The sequence below is a fragment of the Hydra viridissima genome, unplaced genomic scaffold (assembly GCF_058129835.1).
Source record: "Hydra viridissima isolate aposymbiotic clone 2 unplaced genomic scaffold, HvirCarnegie_v1 scaffold_2, whole genome shotgun sequence".
NCBI lineage: Eukaryota > Metazoa > Cnidaria > Hydrozoa > Anthoathecata > Hydridae > Hydra > Hydra viridissima.
The window spans coordinates 12,219,529-12,245,692 of record NW_028324301.1 but is presented as its reverse complement, the minus strand read 5'-3'; the positions used below and the strand labels follow the sequence as shown (position 1 = coordinate 12,245,692).

At 32.2% G+C, this 26,164-nt stretch overlaps 3 protein-coding genes and 1 pseudogene across 4 annotated transcripts; 1 reads left to right on the top strand and 3 right to left on the bottom strand.

Annotated features, from left to right (window-relative positions):
• Window positions 1–1,624: 1,624 nt before the first annotated feature.
• On the top strand, window positions 1,625–5,151 carry LOC149891967 (uncharacterized). The gene is made up of 4 exons (XM_090080216.1): window positions 1,625–2,928; window positions 3,254–3,488; window positions 3,735–3,863; window positions 4,122–5,151. Exons 1-4 carry the CDS (start codon window positions 2,737–2,739, stop codon window positions 4,475–4,477), a joined length of 912 nt encoding a protein of 303 aa, XP_089936342.1. The 5' UTR covers window positions 1,625–2,736; the 3' UTR covers window positions 4,478–5,151.
• A 5,161-nt stretch (window positions 5,152–10,312) lies between these two features.
• LOC149891966 (uncharacterized) lies at window positions 10,313–13,883 on the bottom strand. Its single transcript, XM_090078040.1, has 2 exons — window positions 12,560–13,883; window positions 10,313–12,513 (listed from the first exon to the last, which is right to left on the bottom strand). The coding sequence occupies exons 1-2, from the start codon at window positions 13,881–13,883 to the stop codon at window positions 10,313–10,315; spliced, it is 3,525 nt and encodes a 1,174-aa protein (XP_089934166.1).
• Window positions 13,884–13,920: 37 nt separating this feature from the next.
• LOC149891965 (uncharacterized) lies at window positions 13,921–15,470 on the bottom strand. The gene is made up of 2 exons (XM_090078039.1): window positions 14,576–15,470; window positions 13,921–14,309 (listed from the first exon to the last, which is right to left on the bottom strand). The coding sequence occupies exons 1-2, from the start codon at window positions 15,468–15,470 to the stop codon at window positions 13,921–13,923; spliced, it is 1,284 nt and encodes a 427-aa protein (XP_089934165.1).
• Window positions 15,471–22,011: 6,541 nt separating this feature from the next.
• LOC149891964 (uncharacterized) lies at window positions 22,012–25,242 on the bottom strand (annotated as a pseudogene). Its single transcript, XR_016450181.1, has 4 exons — window positions 25,142–25,242; window positions 23,569–25,059; window positions 23,058–23,222; window positions 22,012–22,831 (listed from the first exon to the last, which is right to left on the bottom strand). The product of XR_016450181.1 is annotated as an uncharacterized LOC149891964 (transcript).
• Between the last annotated feature and the right edge of the window lie 922 nt (window positions 25,243–26,164).

The window sequence follows — 26,164 nt, the reverse complement described above, 5'->3', positions numbered from 1 at the left end:
ACAAAAACTCCTCTAAAGTTTTTTAATTTCATATTTTTTGCGTCCTTTATCAATTAAAAATTTGTTAAAGCCTCGTTTGGCAAAATAATTCCTTCCACATTGATTTTTTTGTTACTCTTTTTTTTTACTTTGTTTAATTTTTTTTAAATTCTCTTGGACTCTGTCTACTGCTCTGGAGTTTGCTCTGCCTCCTGCTCTTCCGCTAGGGTTTGTTCTTGCAAATTTTTTAAATCAGTTTGTGGATCCGTGTTTTCTGGACCGAAAAACTTCTAGTAGTTGATCAAGTTAAATCTGTTTTTGTAATAACCATAAGCCAACGTGTGAATTCCATCTTCCAAAAGGATTCTTATGTCGTCGGCGGCGCTGAGAGAGACTTTGTTAATTTCTTTCGTGTAAATTTCGTGTAAATGGGATCTGATCACGCTCGTTTTACTTACCTTTTCTTTTTTAGTTTCGATACAGTCTTTGTAATCGTTGTGGGTATGTATTTTTTAACCACATTTTTTTTCACTCCTTTGCATTTTTTGTGCTCTTCTTTATGGATTTTGTAAGAGTACAATTTCAACCGCAGACCGACAAATTCTTCAATTTGCTTTCCTCCGGTTTGGTCTTTGAACATACCAATAACTTTTTTGTTTGCACCAACCTTAAACCCAACGCTTTAAATGGCGGGATGGTTTTTGTCAAATTCGCTCGTGCCAAATTTGCTTTCCACATCCTCAGCAACGTCTTTGTAAAAATCATCCGTTTTTATTTCATAAATCAACGAGTCCGTGTTTGTCATCAACAATTTTGCCCGATCTGAATACATTTTTTTTTATGTAATCGTAATGAAATTCAACCATCAAAGTTTTACTCAAATCCAAGATGAACATTCCCAAATAAATCGGTTTGTTGTAAAACAACTTTGTTCTTTTCATGTGAACGGCGATTAAGTTTTCATCGAAAATCGTGTGTCGGACGTAATTTGGTTTGGATGACAATTTCGATGCTTCTTCCCTTTTTGTCACCAGTCTCACTTCCACTCGTTTTTCAATGTTTTCCATGGTTTTTCCAAACACCGAATTGTTCATCAGCTTGAAAAAATCCTTCTCAAAGTCGTTTGTGGCTTTTGTTCTCAAATTGGTGTTGAGGTCAATGTATTTTTTTAACCAATCCCGCTCCTCAAATTTTATTACTCTGTGTACCTTTGAAATTTTCATTTTCAATCGTTCGTAAAATTTAAGGTTTTCGCGGTGAAGGACTTAATTCTTTTTGTCGTTTAAATTTGGAATGAGTTTTTCCACTTTTTCAATGGTCATTCTTTCCGGCGCCAAAGGGTAATCGTTGTGTTCGTCGTGAAGACTTTCTGGATAATCCAAATCGACTTCCGAAATGCAAGGCATCGATTTCCAATTTAAAAGTTCGTCTTCAGTTATCCATTCAAAACCGCTAATGGGAACAGCTCGGTAAGAATCGAACTTCCCGAAAAAAATTCTTTCATGAAATTTGAACAAAAAGAAAGGTCGATGAGAGTTTCTTTTGTCGTTTACGCAGACTTTGAAAGTTTCATCACACCAATCAACACTTGCGTCCCCGACCCAAAACAGTCTTACACTAAACAGTACCAAAAACACACTCCAAGGCACAATGTTATAAAAACTCTACAGCTGTAAACTACAGCCGAAACCATTTCGCCGTATTTAGAGCCGTAAGCCGGAATCCGGCTTACGGCTCTAGGAAAAAAATATACATGTTATAAAACTTTTTTTTTACACTGGAACATTTTCGGCCGAAGCAATGGAAATTTTGAGCCATAGAAATCTACAAATTTAAAAATAGAAACTAGAGAGCGGACAACCGCGATTTTCGATTATCGATTAATGACCAACCAAATTAAAAAATTAATGATTAATTCGATTAAAGTTGTGTGACCGTTTTAATCAGTTTCGAGTAAACTATTAATCATTTTAATCAAATTGTCTAACAATTAGTCATTTTATTCATTTTAAATCTAGTTAGATTTTTTAAATTTCTAATACTCCTTGTTCATAAAAAACTCGATAAAATATTTTTTTTTATTTTAAGAGAAATACATAAAATGAAAAACACAATGAAACACATTTTTGTTTTAACATTTATTGTACAAAAATCACGAACACATTAAAAGATGGCAAACAAAAAGTCTCTCAATTAGTTTAGCTATTTTTGTTGGTTTGTTTAAGAGGCAAGGCTTCAGATGATTTAGGAATTTTTCCTCTTTTTTGAAGGCTGTCGTGTTGGCTGCTCTGCCAAAGCATTATCTTCAAGTTCATTTAAATCTGAGCTTCTTCCAGGATTGGTTGAGTCAGAATTTGTGGCAGAAGAAGGTTCAGAGTCTAAAATATCATTCAAACTCTCAGCAGGGACATCCTCAAAAGTAAACTGAACAATAATTTAATCGAGTTATTGCAGCTACCTTAATTAAAAAAATCAAATCGATTAAAAATCAAATTTCATGAATATTAATCGTTTTAATCATTTAGACGCTCTATTGTCCCGCGATCGTTTATAGAAAACTCGCTCTAATTAACTTTTTAATCGTTTGGTTTTTTTTTTGATCATTAATCGAAATAATCGATATTAACGAATAAAATGATCACATAGGACGGTTGGCCAGTCTCTAATAGAAACCATTGGTTCTTTATGTAAACAAAAGAAAAGTTTAAAAAGCTAAAATAAAAAAGGAAGTAAAAGTTTGAGTTCAAATTGATCAAAATGGTGCAGATTACACTAGAACAGAAGGAAGACATTGCTGAGCTGATTAAGCTTAAGAAGGACCAAATTTTGTTGCCTTTTGACAAGGAAAAAGGCATTACCAAGAAGTCAAAAGCCCTAGCATGGAAGGATATCTACAACCAGTGCTTGACAAAGGGAATCCCTCTTAAAAGTGAAGATCATCTGCGAACTGTAAGTATATTTTTGTGAAGAAATTGATTTTACCTTACATTAATTTTCATTTGCCATTTTGTGGCACTGTAATCACAGCAAGTACTTAACAAGCACAATTGAATAGATTTTAACAGATTAGAAGCCATAAATATGTAAACATGCAGGTACTGGGCAATGAAATGAAACCAAATTCTTATAGCGCATTTTAGGTATTTTTAGCCATATTAGCCATACTATTTGCCCATTTGGCTTAGATCTCACTCTTTGTTTAACACTCCAAAGAGTAATGCATACTCTAAGGTTCAATTAAGGTACTGCATTAATGGTACTAATCTGATTATAGAGTGTCTGGGATGGAATGCGGCGAACTGCAATCAACAAGTTGACTGCTGCTAGGCAGACTGGAGCTTCTGCGTTGTCCCTAACTCCTGTTGATAATATGGTCCTTGACATCATTGGAAGAGATTCAGCAGTTGTCAAAGGACTAAACCAGCCCAATGACCTCCCAGTGATGCCAAGTGCAGAGAATGATCCACCTCAACTTCCTGACTTGGACACCAGTACATTGAGTATCACAGGTAAAAAAATATTTTATGGGCAATTAGTTCTATTGTTTTCTCAAAAGTAACTGAACAAAAGGAACTATTTGAAGATTTTTAAACAGTAGTGCATTCATTTGTAATATTAGTAAATGCCAATTATATGTTCATAGCAATGCAGACATGTTTTTGTCTTTAATATCAACAACTTTGTGTAAAACAAGAATTTATTCACAGAAGCTAAACCTAGGAAACTAAAATACCTTTCCTTTTTACAACTTTTAGATAGTGTTTTTCGTGCTCCTCTCTTGCCAGTTGGAAACCGAAATGTTAGGTCATCATCACCAGTGCCCAGTGTCTCAAGAGCTTTCTTTGATCCTCAGGAACAGCCTTTTGAAGTTAACAGGACAGCAGGTAAAAGAACTTTAAATAAATCCATGTGATTTAGTCTAAAATAGATCAAACCTTCCTCATGAGTATGAATTTTAATGCTTCCAAATCTGACATAAAATCTCAAAAGAATGTCTAACATTTCTATTGTGTAGAACAATTTGTTACATTCATGATTTGAAGACAAAAGGAGAAAGTCTATATTTTATTTTAATAAGTAAAAGATTACAGTTCATCAAACTATCACAGGATCGGTGCAACTCAAAACTTTCTTATTTTCAGTGGGTCAGGATGAAAACCAACCTCAACGGAAGAAACAAAAGTCAGCTGGAAGCACTCCTCTTTGGTTTGAGAATGGCTACAAAGAAGTCAAACTGAAGAAAGCACAATATGAGCTTGAAGAAGGACCTGCCAGGCTTAGACTGATGAGAGCTGAAGCTGAACTCTATGAGGCAAAGGTGGAGCTCATCAAGGCTCAAGTGAATGAGGCCAACATGAGGGCTGAAGAAGCTACAGCAAGAGCTGAATTTTTTCGAAGAGCCACCTTTTCCCTTTCTGGAGATGTTGTCCTTCATGTTCAAGACAGAGGCTCAGGAGAAACAGTGAGTTTTTTAGTACTAAAATGGTTTGCATTTTAGTACTAAAAACACTCACTGTTTCTCCTGAGTCGAAGCAAATGTAATTTAAATTTAAAACAATTACAGATCTTCCTTCTTCACAACAACAAATCATGATATATTTTAGTGTTCATAGTTTTCTTTGTTTTGTACTCAACTGATGACACACCAAAATCATTTTTTGTAAAAAAATACCATACTGCTACATGGTTTCTTGCAATGGCAAGGACCAGGGTCCTCACATGGACATGTGTTCAAGGTCTAGTGCCTCACATTGGCCCTTTTAAATTTAAGCAAACAGCTCTATCTGGACCTTCATCTTACTAACTATACTCATTCTTCTTTGTGTCATTTTTTTTTTAATTTTTCAGCGAACATTGTTCAAGCTTTGATTCCCTCTAAGTTCTTCAGTTCCAGTCAGCTTCATTTCAACTTTAGAAAGAGTCAAAGAAACTAATTCCTAAACGAAATGCAAATATGTATTGTCATAGAAGAGTGAAACCTGCAAGCCAAGACTCAAGAGTTACTTAATTTCTCCAAGCAACTTTATAAATTCTTTTTTTTTAATCTAGTGAAGATTCTCATAAAGTGATGCATTAAACTGAACTATTTCTGTCAATCTAATTTTGAAATTGAAAATTTGTCAAATTTGCTGTATGTTCTTATGAAAGTATGAAATAAAACATAAAATATTACATTGAATTATCCATTAAATAGAGCACAGGTTCACAATCAGTGATCTACCATCCAAAGATGGGCTGCAGAGAGATTTTTGTTGGGCCCTATGAGATCAATGATTTACAATTTCAAATGTAAAAGCTTTCAAGTATTGACTTCCTAGGGGATTCATAATTTACCAATGAGAATTAATTGTTAAATTCTACTCCTAAATCAGAAAATAAAATTGTAAAATTTCTTTGCTAAACTTTATGTTGCAATAACTTTTACATGAGTCAAGATAGCATAAATGCTATTTTATACTTTTTTTTCAGTCTTAAAAAGCTCTTTCTTCGATATTTTATGCATTTTTGCTCTAAAGTTACAAATAAAATTGCAAATTCGAATTTTATTTTATTTTTACATAAAATGGTACAACTTTTTGGATGTATCAGCTTTAAAGTGCTGATATTTTATTTTTAAAAATTTGTTTATAAATAGAACTGTCCAACTTATTGGTACAAAAATGTTTTCTTGTCTTTGAGCAAAAATAACCCAAACTTCCAGATAATAAATGCAGATTTTCCCAAAATTTTTATACATATAATTTAATTTTTGTCTAATAACAAATCCCCTAAGCTGTCAAAAACACTATTTCATTGTTGTTTCAATAATAATTTTGGATTTCTTGACTTCTTCCGAAGCATCTAACTTACGAAATGCCTTAGCCACCCATGTACTCCCATTTTGCCCTTCCAGATCAAGGGGAATTGAAGTTGAAGGGCAAATTTGCAGTTGCCAGGGCCCAGAGGGCCCAGAGGGCCCAAATCGATCATTTTCTTACACAGTTGGCTGCACAAAAGACATGTATAGAGCTGGCGATATCTGTAAGAATGCTAGTAAACCCATGAATGACCGAGTTAGCCTTTTCCCACTTCTCACTGGTGGCAATCCATCTCTTTTGCTTCAAATTTCTGATAACCTTGCCGACCTCATTTCCCTCCATCTTCAAAAAGCTGTCCCATTTTGCTTTGATAAAATGACTGCTGTAAAACCTAACACCTGTCGTCTAGGGTGTGAAGCCCAAAATGTTTTCTCTGGCATGACTTTGGCTAGTGATTACACTGCACATGTGCATAAGGATAGACATGATGTTCATTATGGCTGTGTTGCCCTTGTAACTTTTCTAAAAGATCCTCTTACCACTCCCCAACTTCATGTACTACCTTAATACAGACTTAAGGGGTCTCATCATCAAGGAGTAGGGTTTTACTTGCCACATGGGAGCCTCCTAATTGAAAATTCAGGCCTAGAATACCACTCAAGTACACCTGTATTGTCCCCTAATGGTTTGGACCCCCAGAGACTTGCCCTCATTTTCTTCCTCCATAAATTCTTGCAAAATAACAATCATGGTAGAGAAATTTACCTAGCAAGGTTGAGTAAACGTAAGAAAAAAGCAAAGAAAAAAGTTAAAAGGTTGAAGAAATGACTAATTGACCTTTGCCATTTTCAAAGTTAACCTCAGTCATTAAAATATGTCAGTTTTTTTGGATATTTTAGATGTTTTTCAAAACTAAAACTTTGTGAATTATCAAATTATCTAAACTAATTCTGTCTTTCCATCAAAGAAAAGTTTTTGAAATAAAAAGTCATATTTTTTAAAAGCAATGTCTCCTTTATTTTAAAATGTGCAAAATACATTGAAAATTTTCTCCAATTTAGTACAAAAATGGATTTTTAAGTACCTTAACAAAAACTATTTTACATTATCATTTTGCTTTGCATGTTTACAAAATTTTGAATTTATATTAAAATCCTTTGTCTTCTGCTTAGTCTTAATTTTTTACAATTGGTATTAATCTATATATAAATGCTTTCAATAACTTCCGAATCAATTTGCTTATGAGAAAAAAGGGTGTCAAATAAATAAATAAACAAATATTTCAAAACCTATTGTCAGTCTTCTGCTTTCTGTACTATCCAAATATAGACTTGGTAGTTCTAAGTGTCATTTTGTAGGTTTTAACATAGCAGCTTCTTTACTTAAAACTCTGCCTATATCATTTTAGCAATGCAGTATTGGCATCAAATAGGAAAAATTTTACATGCACCACAAAGTCTAACATATCCTTTAGCATCATTAAAATGGGCGAAACAGAAACATCTTCTATTCATTAAAGAAGGTCAAAAGTTGCTCTCTTTTTCTAATACCAAGAATAGTTTTTTTGTCGGTGTATGTTTGGCTTTCATTCTCTTCTCTCAAGGTACCATCCAATGTTTGCTCTGCTGGAGGAATAACTGGGTGATTTCGCTTACGTTTCCGGTGCTTCCTGGGTCGACGTGACGATTGCTGTTGAGGAGACAGGTCATCATCAAATTCACAAGAGTCACCAAACTGAATGGCTAAGTTGTGTAGAATAAAGGCTGCTATAATGAACTTTGGCACATCATCCATGTTGTGCAATCGAAATCCATTACCCAGAGAGTAAAACCTTTTCTTCACAACACCAAAGGCTCTCTCTATCACATTCCTGGTGACACTGTGTGAATCATTGTACTTTTCTTTCGCACCATCTGGAATTCCTGGGAAAGGGGGCATTAGCCATTCACACAGTGGGTAGGCTGAATCTCCCAGGAGTACAGCACCTTTGAAGGGCCGTTGATCAAGAATGTCAAATGATCTCCAGAGAGAACTTTCACAGATAACTCTTGAATCATGACATCTGCCTGGGTGATTAGCATCGACATAATAGAAAGACAAATCTGGCCCACAGACTGCAAGTACATTAATGGAGTGTTCCCTGTAGCGATTCAGAAATGAGGCTTCATCAGCTCTGGGTGGTTCAACATTGATGTGGGTGCCATCCAGGGCACCAGCACAAAGAGGAAACTGGTTGAACTGGTAAAATTTCTCTGCTAGGTCACTGCAAACTTCAGGCCAACAAATGATTTCATTCTTCAGGGAGATGACAGCATCAGCAACTCGATGGACTGTAGCATGAATGGTCTTGGTATCAACACCTCGAGCATCTCTTAACAAATGGTAAAAGGCATCAGTGCCCAGGAATTGACAAAAAAGCAAAATCTGGAAAAAGAGTATCCCATTAAAATGTGGTTCTTAACAAATAGTTTTGTTTTGATGATAAAACTTTGCAAGAGAATTTTACAATTAAAATACAGAATCCAACTTATGCAATTTTTGGTTCATATGGAGCACTTTGTAAAAATATTTAATTTCTTTGCTTAATCAAACATTGTTGTTATCTAAAAGACTTTGTTGTTTTTGATTACCTGTTGCCTTGAACTCAGTGGATGATTTCTGTTTGTAGGATGCTTAAGTTGATCTTCAATTTTATCTTCCAAATAGTCGACAGCTGCTCTTGGGATCCGATTTTGTTGTCTATACACCACATCAGAGACTTCTTCAGTGAACCTTCGATCTTTGAACTAAATATTGTTTTTTTTTAATTAAAATATCCTTAAAATTATACAATGAGATACAGAGCCCACCAACTATTTTCAATCAAATTAACCTTACTTACTATACATAATCTACGTAACCTAAGGTACCTTGCCTTGTGCTGTCTTTGGTGAACTATAGAGTAAAATACTAATCCTAACCCAAAATAGTCCCTCAAGATCTAACTGGAAAGATCATCGAAACCATATGTCCTACTGTTTTAAAGTTTGTCTGAGTCTGCAAAGTCTGAATTTTGTTCTGCTCGAAACTACTAATCCCCAGGATATTATTTGGTTTAGTATATTAGGGTAGCTTAGTTTTTACCTGAATCTTTTAATAATGTTAAATAGGTGGTTTTATGCAATGGTGCATGCAAAGCTAGATTACTTTTGTATTTAAATAAATATTTTACAAAAACAAAAATCTTTCAAACTTGTAGTTATCTTACCACTCTGGGCTTTCTCTTTTTTCCAAAATGAGTTGACAGGAAGTAGAGCTCCATATCTGAGCTGGAGCAATCAAGATCCAAGTCCATAATAGCTCGATACAAGATGTATTTTATAATTTTAAAAAAAGCTCTGTCTGTTCCAAAAAAACTTTGAAAATGTTTGCTTTCTAATTTTCATCCAAAGGATTAACTGGTTTAGCCAATTTGCTTTTGAAATACGACTGTAAGTCAAAAATTCAGATGGTCCTACAGCCGGAGTTTCTACAGCTGTAATTCCTACAGCTGTAGAGGTTTTACAGCCGAAATAGTTTTATAACACTGAATTTCGATTCCGGCTGTAAATTTTTTACAGACGTAGGCATTTACAGCCGTAAAAAGTTTTTTAACATTGTGCCCAAGTTTGTTCTGCTATTTCATCAAATGCTTCGACGAAACAGTTTACAAAGGAAATCCGGTAACATTTACCGCGACGAGAGAAACGGACGATGTTGCAAAAATATTTGTGGAGATGCTCGATAAAGACATTACTGACTTAACGCTTTTTAAATTTTGAGCTTTTTAAACATGTTTACAACAAACAGTCCCTAAATTATGAAATCCAATTGAAAATCCAGGTTTCTACTGAGTAGATTGCCTACATTTTTTAATTTTGTCTTAGGGGGTACAATATTGGCAACCTTACCCTAATTGATTTCCTGTTAGTTGCTCTTTAATGAAGTTATTTTTTGTTAGTCTACACTTATCCTCTGCATGACTAACTGTTTAGACTAACAAGAAATAACTTCATAAAGAAGTAAATAAAGAATCAAGGTTTAAATAATTACAATAACCAATATTACTAAAATTATTAAAAGTTCAAACTTTTCTTTTAGAATAAGGGGAAATCACGCATCATTACTAATCTATTGCTTCAGACCTGTATTTGATTATATATTAATGTTATGATTGTAACAATAGTGATCCGAAGGTGATCAAGATTAATACCGATTGCGTATTATATTATTTTTTGAAGATCAACACCATTTTTGTAACTTTTTAATCAACATGTTCTTAATAAATTTTTACTCTTTTTATACAGTTTTGATCGGTTAAAAATAGCTAAATTATTTTTATCAATCTTCATAAATGGGCTATATATAGCACTTATGGTAAAGCACCCAAATACCACAACCACGCATGATTAAGATCGGAATGTCCCATAATAAGCTAAGTTACAAAAATAGCGTTAACGTAAATTTCTTCCGATCATTCTTCCCCTCTTTGATAGACTCCAGTCTATCAAACCTTTTCAATTATCGAACTCAAGAAGACACAATCTTGTAATTGGTCGTATAAAATCTTTTTCGCCAATTTTAACTTTTACAACTCTTACACGTCCATCTTTTCCTTCAAATACTTCTGTAAATCTACCGAGCGGCCAATGTCCTCTGGCTGTATCCGGAGAAATGACTAATACAATATCATCTATTTTCATTCTTCGGCTTTCTTGATTCCATTTATACCGCTTTGATAAAGAGGGAAGCCATTCTCGCAACCATCTTTTCCAAAAGTGACGTAATAATTCTTGTACTCGACGCCAACGTGTTTTAGGATGATAATTTTTTGATTGACTTGAGTCGGGAGCGAATTGCCCTCCCACTTGTCCAGTTAAAAAATGATTAGGAGTCAATGGAACATCATCTTTTATATCAGCACTCTGATACGTTAATGGGCGGGAGTTCAATAAACTCTCAGCACCTGTAAAGGCCGTATGGAGTTCTTCATCAGTAATATCGGCCTTTTCAAGTATTCCAGATACTGCACGTTTTGCAGCCTTGATCATTATTTCGAACACACCACCAAGATGAGGTCCTAGTGGAGCGTTAAAGTACCACTTGATTCCTTTATCAGCTGTAGAGTTGGTAATTTTATTCTTATCTAAGCTATTGACAAGTTCTTTTAGTTCACGAGATCCACCAACAAAATTTGTTCCATTGTCCGTCAAAACTTCCAGTGGTAATCCTCTTCTATTCACCATTCGAAAAAAGGCATTGAGGAATGAATTTGTATCTAAATTATAAGCTATCTCGAGGTGTACTGCTCGTGATAGTAAGCAGGTAAACAAGCATAAGTATCTTTTTTGTCGTGTCCTCCCTCTACCTTGCATCGTTAGAAATGGCCCAGCAAAATCAATGCCAATTCGGGCAAACGCACGTAGTGGTTCCTTAAAGCGAATTGCTGGCAGAGGAGCCATAAGCTGATGAGCAGGTTTACATTTTCTTCTTCTACATTTGTTGCATTTTGCTTCTGCATCGCGGATTTCTTCTCGTCCTCGTATAATCCAATATCGTTCTGATAATTTTGTGAGTAACTGATTTGTTCCCATTACATGATTTCCTTCTTCATGGTAATGTTTAACAATCAATTTTGTAACCGCATGACCTCTCGGCAAAATGATTGGATGCTTAACATCGTAAGGCAAGTAGTAAGCATTTTGTAATCGACTACAAGAGCGTAATAAGCCATCTTCATCAATTTGTGGATTTAAAGATATAATTTTGCTTGATACTGATATTGTTTTTCCTTTTTTAAGGTTGTTATATTCTTCTTTGAAGCTTTCCTGTTGAGCTTTAACAATAATTTCCTTTTCGCTTTCATGATATTCATCAGCTGTTATATCACCTATCATACGCAAATCAATTTTACATCGACAGTTCTTTATAAATTGATACATCCATCCGTTAACTCTGACAAGTCTTTTCCAACATGAGAATTGGTTTATATCAAGCAATTGATTTACTACTTCGGAAGATAATGCGAAATTCATTAACACAGCGTTTTTCTTTACTTCAATTGAAGCTTCTTGTGTGATTTCAACGTGATTCTGAGGCCATTTTTCCTCTAAAGAATTCAGAAAACTTGGTCCATGCCACCATACATTATTGTTTTTTAACTCATTCACCGATGTTCCTCGAGATAATAAGTCGGCTATATTAGTTTTTGTAGGTATGTACCTCCATTGTTTTAGTTCAGTCTTTGATTGAATGAGTCCGACACGATTAGCAAAAAATGGTTTCAACTTTCGACTGTGATTCCTTATCCACCATAAAACGTTAAGACTATCACACCATATAGTTACGTCTTTAATTTCAAGCTTCAAGGCCTTAACAATCTTCTCTGCAAGTCGTAAACCGAGAACAGCTCCAAGTAACTCCAGTCTTGGTATACTGATAGACTGCAATGGACTTACTCGGGCCTTTGACATTATGACTACACAGGTCACTTCTCCTGTGTCATACAAACATTGTTGATAAGCAACAGCACCGTATGCTTTACAAGACGCATCCGTAAAAACGTGTATGGATCGGTTTACAACTGTCGAAGTTCTTTGTAAACATCTAGGAATGTTTATCATAGAAAGATCTTTTAGTTCTTGAAACCATTGATCAACATTTTTCAAAATCCTATCCGGAATTCGATCATCCCACTCAATTCCGTCAATCCACAACTCTTGCATAATTATTTTTATTCGAATGATGTATGGTGATAAAAAAACCCAATGGATCGAACAAAGTTGCCATTTTTTTTAACAAAAATCTTTTTGTATATACCGCATTTTCTTCGGTAGCGACGGAATGAAAAGTAAATAAATCAGGTTTTGCTTCCCAGACAACTCCAAGCGTTTTCATGGCAGGTAATTCTCCAGAATCTAAGCTTATATGTTCTGCCCGATCAATTTCGGGTGTTATTTTAAGAACTTCGACCGAGTTTGAAAGCCATTTTCGTGCAAACATTCCGGCTGAACTCCATAGTAGCGTGAGTTCTTTGTACAATTGAATTCCTTCTTTTTCATCTACTACAGAAATTATTGTATCGTCCATGTAAGTTGCTTCAAGAACAGCTTCAGAAGCTAAAGGAAATGTTTGTGCATACTTTTTTGCGTGTTCTTGTGTTACAAATTGAGCCATGAAAAGCGCTGAGTTGATCCCAAAAACCAGTCGATTAAACTGAAACACATCAGGCTCAGCAGTTGGATCCAAATATCTCCATAGAATTCGTTGGTACCTTCGATCATCTTTATGTATTCCGATTCGTAAATACATTTCTGCTATATCGCAAGCTAAAGCGACTGGATATTTTCGAAATCGAAGTAAAACTGTTACTAGATCTTGTTGAAGTTTTGGTCCTTGATAGATAAAGTCGTTAATGGATTTGCCATTGTATTTTGCAGATCCATCGAACACTATTCTGACTTTTGTGGTTGATTTCTCGGGACGGAGAATGGGGAAATGTGGTAAGTACCAACCATCTCCTAGATTCTTTTTATCAATTTTCTCCAAGTATCCCTTTTCTAGATACTGTTTAATAATTTTTTTATACTCATCTCCGAGACTTTGGTTTTTCATTAGACGTTTTTCCGTGTTTTGTAGTCTGTTTAACGCCATTATATAATTATCATCCAGCTGTCTATTTTCTTTCCATGGTAATTTTAGCTCATATCTTCCGTTTTCTATTTTCAGCGAACTTGTTACTATATTAAGGGCGGTAGTTCCTTCTGGGCTTGTTATTATTTTTTTAAATTGCATCTCTTCCTCACCTTCAATTGCCCATAACTTTTTAATGGTGTCATTCGCATCTTCTATTTCCTTTGCTTTTGGTATCATTTTCGTAAAGTGTGTTTGAAGGGATTCTCCAGTGCCGCCAATGCATGTCCATCCAAGCGGTGTTAGCCGGGCCACTGGTTCATTAAATTCTCCTCTTACTTCCTTAATTGCACGATGCAACTCAGCATAGTCCACACCAATTAGAATGTCAATTTTTGGTTTGGGTCCAATATTTGGGAACTCGATGTCTCTCAGATGTCTCCAATTATTTGACATTTTTCTCCAATTAACGGCTTTTAAGTTTCCAGTTACATTATTTACTGTAAAGACTTCCACTGTTAACTGTTTTTCCATTCAATAATTCCAGCTGGAATTCCACCGGCATCGTTTCGAATGAATCAACTTTTCCATTTATGTTTACAGTTACTTTTTCTGTTTTACCCTGCAGTGACAACTCAGCCGCCACATCAGAATTCAGATACGTTTTTGTACTTCCATCGTCAAGCAATGCGTTAACTACAACTCTTTTATTTCCATTACGAAGAATAACCGGCACCGTTCGAAGCGATATACAGTTCATGACGTGTTTTGAATGTAGTTGGATGTTTGATATATGAGAGTTTTCAATTACCATGTTCTTGGGTTCTTCAGAAATTCTCTCATTTTGACGTTTCTTTTTGTGAAGCAAGCGATTGTGAGTATCTGTAAAGCCGTCAATCCCACAAATTCTTGTATTCCTGCATTCCTTTGACAAATGATTAGAGTTTAAGCATCTGAAGCAGAGTTTAAGGTGAGTTTCCACTCATCCGTTTTTGCTACGGGAAAGGGAAAGGAATGGGAAAATTAATCACTTGAGCATGCGCAGTTTGCAATTTAAATTTTAAAATTAATCACTGCGCATGCTCAAGTGATTAATTTTCCCATTCCTTTCCCTTTCCCGTAGCAAAAACGGATGAGTGGAAACTCACCTTTACATTTCTTGGCTGTTTCCCATCTTTCTTCAACAACTTGATTTTTAAATGTTGGACACTCCCATGTTTTATGATCGTTTTTGCAAGCAGCACATTTTTTTATCCAATTTGTTTTCTTTTTTCGTTCATTGTTTGTAAAGTATGAATTTCCTTCAGACGGTTTGCTACCAGTGCCTTTTTTTAAGCCATGAAGAGTCTCTGTTGCTGCCATTTGAAAATCCGCTTCTTCAACAATAAACTTTTTTAGAGTTTCAACATTTTCGTTTAATCTGTATTCATGCACCCAACGTTTATATCTTATTAACATCATCTCTGGAACCTTTTTTTGCAGTTGGTGGTATAATGTTCCGTCACCAAGTTCTTCAGTTCTATTAGCTTCTTTTAAGTTTATTACTGCCACATCCAACAAGTCGGCGAATTTTTCCAAATCTCTTGGTTGGTTTTCCCTCATAGGTTTGAAGTTGTTCAATTCATACAAATACATGAGGACCTTTCTCCTCGTTCCGCCATATTTTCTTTCAAGTCTTTCTTTCGCAGCTTCATAGGCAAACGATGAATGCCCAAGTCCTTCAATTGCTTTTAATGCGTCGCCACATAAATATTGACGTAACTGAAGTAATTTATATTCAGCTGTCGCTGGAGCTTGATCGATACATGCGTTGAATGAAGCTTTCCAATTTTCGTAGCTCTTTTTATCGCCATTAAATATTGGTATAGAAACGCGTTTTAGTTGTTTCCATAAATCCTGTCCAATTTTTGCAGTCTTTTCATCTAAATTATTTGTTGTACGCAGGCTATGAGTCGTTTTGATTGATTCATATTCGCTATTATCTTTTTCTTCGTCCTTTAATTTTCGAATACTCGACCATTGATCACGTTGCTGCTTTTCCATTGTCAGCATAGGTTTTCGATCAATCCAAAATTAGATCTTTCACTTCCGTTGCACAATATCCATCTATTTACATGTTCCATCGCTTCCGTGAATTCGCCATTTATTCTTTCAATTTCTTGATTGAGTTTTTCTAAATTTTCTTTTGACTCCAGAAACTCGTATTTGTTTGATAAATCAACCATCACCTCGAGAACTTCGTTTTGTGTCTTTGTTAATTGATGAGTTAAATCGCGTAACTCGTTTTTACATGTCGGATCGTCGTCTCCAAGAAGCTGAATAATTTGATGTTTAATTTGCGTAAACGAAGAGTTTAAAATCGTTTTCTTCCTGTTTAATGCTGACACTTCATTTTGGACGGTTAGTTGATCTTCCATTTGATTTGTTAATTTCTGATTTCTTCTTTTTACCATTCTTCCGTTGTGAAGAAACTACCCTCTGCTACCAACTTTGATCCGAAGGTGATCAAGATTAATACCGATTGCGTATTATATTATTTTTTGAAGATCAACACCGCTTTTGTTACTTTTTAATCAACATGTTCTTAATAAATTTTTACTCTATTTATACAGTTTTGATCGGTTAAAAATAGCTAAATTATTTTTATCAATCTTCATAAATGGGCTATATATAGCACTTATGGTAAAGCACCCAAATACCACAACCACGCATGATTAAGATCGGAATGTCCCATAATAAGCTAAGTTACAAAAATAGCGTTAACGTAAATTTCTTCCGATCAAAACGTCATTTTAGTCATTAATAGGCAAAAGTTCATTCATTCGGGCTACAGGAATTAATGTTTGAGAAAAAAAATTAAAAAGTCATCACCCTACTGTAAAAAAGTTTTCAAGCAAATGCGCAACATCTTGGAACATTACTCTACTTGATTTTTGCATAACAATGCATAAAGCTTGTTGATACATAAAAATATTTTTTTTTTAAGATTTTTTACATTTATTTCATTATTTATCTTAAAATCATTTTAACAACTTTATCTGGTAATGGTTTTCCTAGATAATTCTTATGTTTTATAAAACTTGTTTTTTATTTACTGAAGCTCTCCAATACATCCTCAGAACATATCACAGTTGGTAAAATTAGTTTATTTAATATTGAAGTACTATGATCACAATCAACGTAATTTCAGAAAAAACTTCATTATTTTTAAATGCTTCTGGCAGAATTACCATAATTTATTTCAGCTGCTTCTATTGATATTGTTATACCATCTATATAAATACAGCTTTAGCAATATTAATGTTAGGAGTTGAAATCAGAGAAAAATTTTGATTTTTTAGAATAGCAGTTAACTTTTTCCACTAAAATATCGTGCGAGAAAGCGATAAATGTATCTCAGGGCTAAGTTTCTGATCATTTAATATTGTTTATGGCTGAAATCAGTATTCATTTCTAATGGAAGAGCTTACTTAACACTCATATTTAAAAGAAAGGTTATATCCAAAGTGTCTTTAAATTTTTTGATCTGTAAATTATTTGACTTTTTTCAAAAAATGTACTTCTTGCAGAGACTAAAAATAAAGCATGATGTTCAACACCTAATTCTTTTATTTTTTCTTCGCTTGATATTTTCTTTCTATAAATGTATCATAATTTCAACCACATTGTTTTAGTTTTTTCATCACTTTTGAAATAAATGTAGCTAAAAAAGTCTTTACTCTATCTCCGTTCTCTTTGCTAATTTCTTCAGTTTTATTTTAGGTATCTTACATGGAAATTTTAAAATTAACAAAAAGCTAAGTGCACTCTGGACCAGAAGGCATATTAGGTTTGATGGAGTGTCACCTGGGATTTTTTTACAGATAAAGTGTTTTTATTATACTAACATGATTTAATCATATTTAAAATTAGTTTTACTTGCTAAGAGTGGAAAAAACACAAAACTCTGAACCCCCTCCCCCATCAACAAAAATGATTTATATCCATAAATCCTGAATACCAAAGTATTTTTGGATGAAATTTGAAATTTATTGATTAATTTTGATTTAGTTCAGATCAGTAAAAAAGTTTTTTTTGAAAATCTATTAAACACAGGTGGGCAGGGGTGTCTTAAATTGCGGGTTATATTTTTCTCTTTGCTCCAATCCCACAACTTTTTCTAAGACAGCTTTTCTTTACAATAAAATGAAAATGAAAATTTTTACAAAGTATAATTCCTATAACTATACAATATTATAATCTTTTAATTCCAAAATCAACAACAGCAGTTTTCAATCTATCTCCATAATGTTTATGATTTATATTATGTTTATATCTTTTCCATGGAGGCTTAAACTTTGCATGAATCGCCTCACCACACTGTTCTGCATACTTTGACAAGCCGCATCCTGCATGCTTTACAAAAGGAAAAACATGACAGCATATATTATGGATTTTCCATGACACTGTTAGTGTCTTTCCTAGAGAAAAAGCTGTAGGCATAGAAAGCATCTTTAAACAATGATATTTTGTGTTCTGAGTCAGAATCAAGATTTCTTCCAAAACAAGCTTCTTTTACAGATTTAAAAATTCTTAAGCTTTGGATTACAGGAAGTAGATATAGTACTTTAAGTTGCACTTCAAACTGAAGCTCATCAATCAATTTTAAAATTTTATTTGCATTATTACCATCCCATCCAACTCCATGATATCCCTTTTTAATTATATAGTGTTTTTTCAACCACAAATCAAAACCATTCCATTCAGTTAAAAGAAATCTTGCTATTTTATCTACTGCTCCAATGAGAAGATGTAGCTCAGGTGGAGCAACTAAATTTTCTAGCACAATATTTTTATCGTTAAGATATATTAGGCGTTTGTTCACAATGTTATCGAATTCCTTCAAAGATGATCTGATAGATCCATTTTTAATATATGCTTCATAACAGGAATCAATATTGTCAATAGTTCTAAGAGTTCCTTTATCAAGCGTACATTAACCACTACATCACAAGCAAGCTTTTTTACCTGCGTGTAATGAAAGACCAAATAATACATTAGCACATTTAAGATCAAAAGCAATATAATAGTTTACATCCTCAATACTGAGTTTCTCAAGTACTAATCTAAGGTTTTCTTATTTTTCAGGAATATCTTCAACAATTGCTATAATAAGAACTTTTTGAATGCCACTATTCATAAAATTATTTTCAGATTCTTGTTCTTCAAAAACATTCACAACAACTTTAAGGAAGCCTCCTCCACCATCTAAAGAAACTCATACAAAACCTACACATGGATTTCTTTAATAATATGCAGGATTAAATCAGAAGGATTTTTAATATATACTAAATCTCTTATGATAACTTGATTCTGGTTAGAAATAAATTCAACTTGCTCTACACTATAAAATTGACCTAGTTGTTCTTTAAGATTATCTAGTTTTTGAACTATATTTTCTTCCACAGAGTCTCTTCTATTTAATCCAGTTCTAATTGTAGAACAAAGTTTTTTAGTAGTATTATCAGAAAGCTCAAGTGAAACTTGCAGTTCCATGACAGTTTGAAGAGAAAGTTGTTTACTACTTCTGTTACTCTTTAAATTGGGAGCTTCAACTCTAATAGAAATAAGCATTCCTTGTGTTTCTAGTTTTAAAAATCTCCCTTTTTCTATACCTTCACTCTCCATTTTTTTTTTTTTTAATAATAGCGCTGGCTATTTGTTCAGCATATTCTCCTAATTTTAAACAGTGACCAATTAAGTTGTCTACAGCAGCAGCTTGTGTACACTGATAAGAGATGCCTCATCCAGTAACAAGAAAACAAGTACTGCATATATTTTCAGCAACTTTCGGCTCACTAAATGTTGGACATGGATCAGAAGGTCTTCTTTTGTTGGCCCAATCAATCTAAAGCATTTCAGACTATAAATTAACAAAATTCTACAACAACTTTACAATAAATTATGCAAAAAGATTTGTTTTGAATAATTTGTTTTAGTTATCTTATATACCTAATATATATTATAAATAGTCGATTGTTGTATTTATTGCTAACAACTACATGACCAGGAATAAAAGATTACCCATATAGTCCATCCACATACAAAAAAATTAACTCTGTTACATAACATTGAAAAAGTATACATCTAATTGCTATTAGTATACAGAATAACTTAGCAACTTGAAGTCCCCATGATCCCATAGAGGTATGGCCACTCTTGAGAAAGTATAAATGGTAAATCTACAGTTAAGCGGCCTAAAATAAATTTACTTTTTTGCTTTTAAAAATACGGTGGAGAGTATAGGAATGCATTTAAATAGAATAAAAGTCTGCACGCATGAGTGATTTTAAAAAAGAAAGAAACTTTTTTTTGCGAAATAAAAATAGTGCAGCGCGCTTGATTTTAAATTGCTACCATATATTTATATGTAGCATACATTATTATCAGATAAAACCTATTTTAATTCTTGTTTAATTATTTTTTATAATAAATTTTCTATTAATTTTTAAAAAGTAAATATTAATAAAATTTGCGTGTCGCGTCAGTATCCTTTGATATTGATAAATTAAACGGCTATTTTCATAGTCACATCTTTTAAAAGCACATCAGCAGGAATAATTACTATATTAACCTTTATTCTTTAACTATAATAAATAACTTACCAAAAATAAATTTACACATAACATATAAAGCAACAAAATAATAACAATATCATAAAAATAACATAATGACAATAGAAAACTTATTATATAAAAAGTACACAGTTCCGAAATTAAAAAAAACAAACAAAAAAACAATTGAAAAAACTACTTTGAAACTTATCTAATTTGCATTTAATAAATATTCTGCTGTTTTTTTATCTCCGCGAACGAGAGCGCAAAAAACAAAAAAGTAAATTTATTTTAGGCCGCTTAACTGTAGATTTACCGACTTCAGATAGTGACTTAGATCAGGCACTTTTTTTAACCCAACACACTGCACAGACCGAACCACGTAAGAAACTGTTTCCAGACATAATATACTTGGTATTTTTGTTTTATGAATTTGCTTGGTGATATTAATGAAGTGAAATTACGTTAAGAGATCATCCAGACAGGTTTTATTAACGGAGAAGCGCTGTTTGCTGTTTAAGCTTATTGAAAAAGTCTAATTTGTAGTCGAGTATACTAAAACACAACATTAACATTTTTAACTAAATTTAAATTTTAGTTTAAATGATTGCCCCGCAAATAAAAGAGATCTCCTACATAAAATTCGACGAGCCGTTAAATACAGGAAAGTCTCCCTATTTTGATTGGATGGCGAAAAATTGGTCTACAAAGTCCGAAAAACATTATTGTCGTTTGCCGGACTTAGTGACTTCTATATGATATATGTGGAATACGTATATGAAATATCATAAATATATTTTTAGAGATAAGGACCGCGTGAGACACATATTTTGTCCAATCAAATTAGGGAGCCATTCCTGTAAAATATTTACGTTTCCTTTGATTTGAACAAAGTTATTGTAGTGTTGGTTTAGATATAGTATATCATTTTTAAAGCGAGTATGACATTAAATGTTTACATTTAATTTAAATAGCAAAAAGCAACCCGTAATACGGGTTATGGTCGGTCTGATACTTAATTTATAGTGGCTGTTTTCCACAATTTAAAGTTGCGAAACCTTAACTAATACCCTTTCAGAGAAATGCCTTAAAATTGAAAAAATTAAACCATTTGTAAAATTAAAATAAAAAGTATGCAGAGGTAAAATTATTTAACACTATTTGAGTAATTTACAACTGACATAGGTCATATCAGTGTAAGGCAGAACCATTTCCCTCGACATTACCAAGTTCAAAACAATACGTTTTTAGTTACTGACACAAAATAATAACACTTCATCATGCGTTAAATTGACGAAAAAGTAAAGCTAAATTCTTGTTATATTATTTTTAACATGAACTTTGATTAATAAGATTAATATAAAGCGAAAGTAAATTATACATGAGTTATTAATTTTTTGGTATCCCCTTGATGCATGTTTCTTTAAAAAAAGGAATTGTCTTTAAAACATTAAATGCACATAAATAAATTTATTAAAAATAACTGACAATCTGACCATTTTAATATATGGTCTCTTTGTTTCAATAGTTTTTAGTAAACGGTAATTTGCTACCATTTACTAAAAGTTCCTTTTGTTACTCGAAAATAATTCTCTAAAATATTTAGACACTAATAAAGGACCTCCCTACCCTGTTTCTGCCTTAATGGTGGTGAAGAGAATAGAGTTATCTTTATTAAGAGTAATCAAGTTTTTGATGAAGACCTTTTACCAGAATAATAAAATGTAAAACAATGATTTACATGTATAAGAATTTTTTCTTTTTATTATATATAAGAATTTAACATATTTAAGAATTTTTTCTTTCCTCAAAAGTGTTGCAAATGCAAACTAAGCTAATTAATTAGTTAAACACCTTATAAAATTTAAGTAACTCGATATTTGACAAATGCACAAAACTACAATATTCACCCTCCACCCCCTGTTTAAAAAGATCCCCTAAGTTACTTACAACAAATTATTAGGCATAAAATAGAGAAAATTTAAAAAAAATTGAACTAATTGCATATATTTATATTATTTTAACTGACAAAAATTTACAATAAAAGGTAATCAGGTTTTTTTTTATAAACCGTATAAATAGGTCAATCATAAATCTTAAAGAAAAAAAAAAAAAAAGGAATCATGATACCATAATTACAACAGCAAAAACAACAACAACAAAAAAATTAAAAAAAAAACACCACATAAAAACTGAAAATTGATTTACTATTTAAAGAAACCTATTTTGACATGGCAATTAATAAAAACAAATTAAGATATAAATAGCATTTTTAGCATAATGTTGTCTTCGATTTAAGTAAATAAATAAAGGCAGTAAGTTCCAATAACAAAACTACCTATTGTTGTCAGCAGAAAATCATAGGCATTGGTGCCATGTGTAGAATCAATACAAACACCATTTTTGCCAAACTGTTGTAAAATTTTTTTTTGATGCTCTGTTTGCATTATAATGATAAAGTCAGCATCTTTAAATTTGTTAAATGTATCTGACTCTCCCTGTAATTTATAATGTAAAACATGATTATTTTCCTTCATTTGCCACTCTTTTAGCCAAATTGCAACACTATCTTGGTCATTAGCATGAAGTTGTATAGAATTAATGTTAAATGCTTTTTCGAGATTTTATAATATCTTGGTATTGAGTTAAATGTAATCTGGATTGAACAGAACCCATTTCAGCTCTAATATCATCTAGGATTCTATCTTTGGTTACACCCATTTTTAGTTTGCTGGCAATTTCTATTTGTTCCATCTAAGTTTTGGTAAACTTTCAGAGTGGATGTGCAATTTTTTGCAATTTTTCGAGTGCCTATTTTGTAAAATATTTATTATGGTAATAAATAATCTATTATGGTAAATAGATAATTGTGAATATTAAGATTACAATTAACTGTACTTATATTATACATAACTAAATTTTTAAATTGTTTTAAAGAAAGATAATAAAGAAAATTCTAATAATATAAACAAAATATAAAAATAATTGAAAAATAAACAAAGTAGTCTACAGAGTGAAACATTTCAGTGAAACATACCACTACTTTTAGTTATTCTTTTCTTTGCCATGCTTTTATAAAATCCACTTCTGTTGCATGGATAGTATGATACTTTCCTACCATTTTTATCCAACTTTTCACCAGAAGGTAAAACATATTGCGTTGAGTTATTACTTTCAATATCTGATTTCCACAAATCAAATTCTAAACATTAACAAAAAAATGAAACAACGGTTATAAAAAAAAGGTAAAAAGAAAGACAGATAATTGATTGTTTAATTCCTTTACAAATTTGGCAATGATTCATAATATAAGAAGCTACTATTCTGAAAGATACATTATAAAAGGGCCTGCAACAATAACTTACAATATAAACTATGAAAGATCTACTCCTGTGAGTATTGTGAAATTAGTTAACTAATTTAATTTTTTTTTTAAATCTTGAAAACAAAATGAAACTCAAATTTAAAGAAGTAAACAAAAAAATAAATAAAAATCTTTTTTTTTATAAAAGCATATAAAACAATTTACTTCAAAAACATATTACTACCTTTAAAAGTATAAAAATGAACCACAGATAAATGTTTTTGTAAACCATTAACTTGTCTGCATTGAAAACCACATTCTAGACAAAAAGAATTGCCTGACTGAATATATGCTTGAGCTTCATTAATCAATTTGTGCTTATTTTTATATGTTGCTGCATATTCTTTTTTTTTGGTGAAAGTAATGTTGCAAAATGCACATTTTAGAGATGAAAAATTGTTACTTTCTATATTAACAATATTATTCTTATTTAATGATGATTCAGAAACATTTGCATATTTGAAATCTTCATAAGAAGGCACTTCAAAACTGCTAGAAACTTCGCCTAAAGCAGGAACAACAAAATCCAAATTTATTTATTTACTAATAAACCATGACATTAAAACCAATCTTAAATATTTAGAATATTTTGTAGGCTCTTGTAGAAAAATGTAATTATTGTTCTCTCTTTTACCATTGCTTATTATATGTACAAAGTAATCATAATTTAAACAAGATATTGCACAAATTATTGTAGTAATAACTCCACAAATATTTCCACATGTCTGCATTGGGTAGTTTCCTCTGCATAATGAACTGCAATTTTTGACGCCATATCTGTGCGTTTTTGGATCATGACAGTATGTAATGCTAACCTCTTTATTTAAGTGATACAATTTTCTGATCAATAATTTAACTTTACATAAAAAATCATCTGGAACTGACCAACCTAATGAATCTCCATAGTAAAAACTACACTCAATATTATTATAAACTGCAAATGCCCAATGGGAACCAGGATTAAAATCTGCGCCAGAGAATGTTTTCTCATTGTTTCCTCCAACATTTATAATAAATATTAATTTGCTAGGGACAGAAGTTAATCTTGACACATAATGCTCAATATTACCTATAAAGTTAAAGTAAATTACCTTTGAATGGCTTTGAATAGAATTTAAAATACAAGATATTTGCATCATATGATCTGAGGAGAGCCATCTAGTACACCATAACTCAGCTAAAGTATTAGGGTTCATCCCATATTCTGAAATTTCTGTACTAGCTGGCTTTCTAAAAAGCACTTCCTTGAATTTTTCAATTAAATTTTGAGGAGGGAATATACCAATTGATTTTGGTACCAACTTTGGAGAATTAAACCATATCAGCTCTATATCAACTGCTAATTTGATCTCTTGAACCCTATGAAGCGCTATTAGATGCTGAACACTTTCATAGAGGAATTTCCCTAAATTACATTCTATGTAATGGATTCCACTTGCAATATTATTGCGGAGAGATAATTCAGTTGACCATCTCATTAACTGATGTTTAGGTGGCAAACTCATAAGAGAAAACACATCTTCAACTTATCAAAAGAAAACTGGCTGGTTTTGATGGAATAATCTTGAACAGTTTTTATAAATTGTTTATGTGACTCGTATGCATCTTGTCGGTTATAACTATTGATCGTAAGCTGATTAAGCTTCATTTTGTTTAGAGATAAGCTACCAGATACCTTAAACATAAAATTTGTTATTTAAAAATAATAAAAAAAAAGTTTAAAATAGTTATATTATTAAAAGAAGTAGCTAACTCACCATCGTTATTGCGAATTAGAAACTGGAAACTGTAAGCGTACTCTTTAGTATATATATTTATATATATATATATATATATATATATATATATATATATATATATATATATATATATATATATATATATATATATATATATATATATATACATATATATATATACATACATATACATATATATATATATATATATATATATATATATATATATATGTATATCCATACATGGTCATAAAAACATACTTTTTTACGATCCGGTGTCACGTTAAATAAGTAGCCCGTTAAAAAAGTAGACAGATAGCTCTGCGCATGCGATAAGCATGCGCAGATCAATGACGTATAATAAATAACTAGATAGGAAACTCCGGGTTTTTTTATAAGCTGCAAGTGAAGCCGATTTTTTTGTTTACAGTTTTAATCGGCCATTATTATATCGGGCAAAACAGTCAATATATCATATAATAAAAACAGTTATATCCCGACATAATTTCTGTTCATTTTCTTTAGCATTCATTTAAGTTAAATATTTCTTTTAGTAATTTCATCATACAATGGTTAATTCTTGTGCTGCGTATGGATGTTCTAGTAGATATGTAAAAGGCGGCTCAAAATCCTTCCATAAATTTCCTATTAAAAATTCAGAATTGTGTAAAAGATGGATTGTTGCTTTGAATCGTGAAAATTTTATCCCAACTAAATATACTTGTATATGTAGCAACCATTTTTTAGAAGCAGACTATAATTATTGTATCCCAGATAAAAATATTTCAAGTGTTGATCATCATTATAAACCAATTTTAAAACGCCGTGGATAGCCTACCGAAAGTCGGTAGCCAAAAATAAATTCTTATCCTACCGAAAGTCCGTTTCATTGGCTTAGAATTTCACGTGTCAAAACGAATTTATTAATCAATAAAACGCGCATTCGGTTGTGTAAATAAATGCAACCAGTGAAGGTAATATTAATAAATATTTTCATTAACTTATTTCTACAAAGTTTAAGTGATAAACTTTGCAGAATGA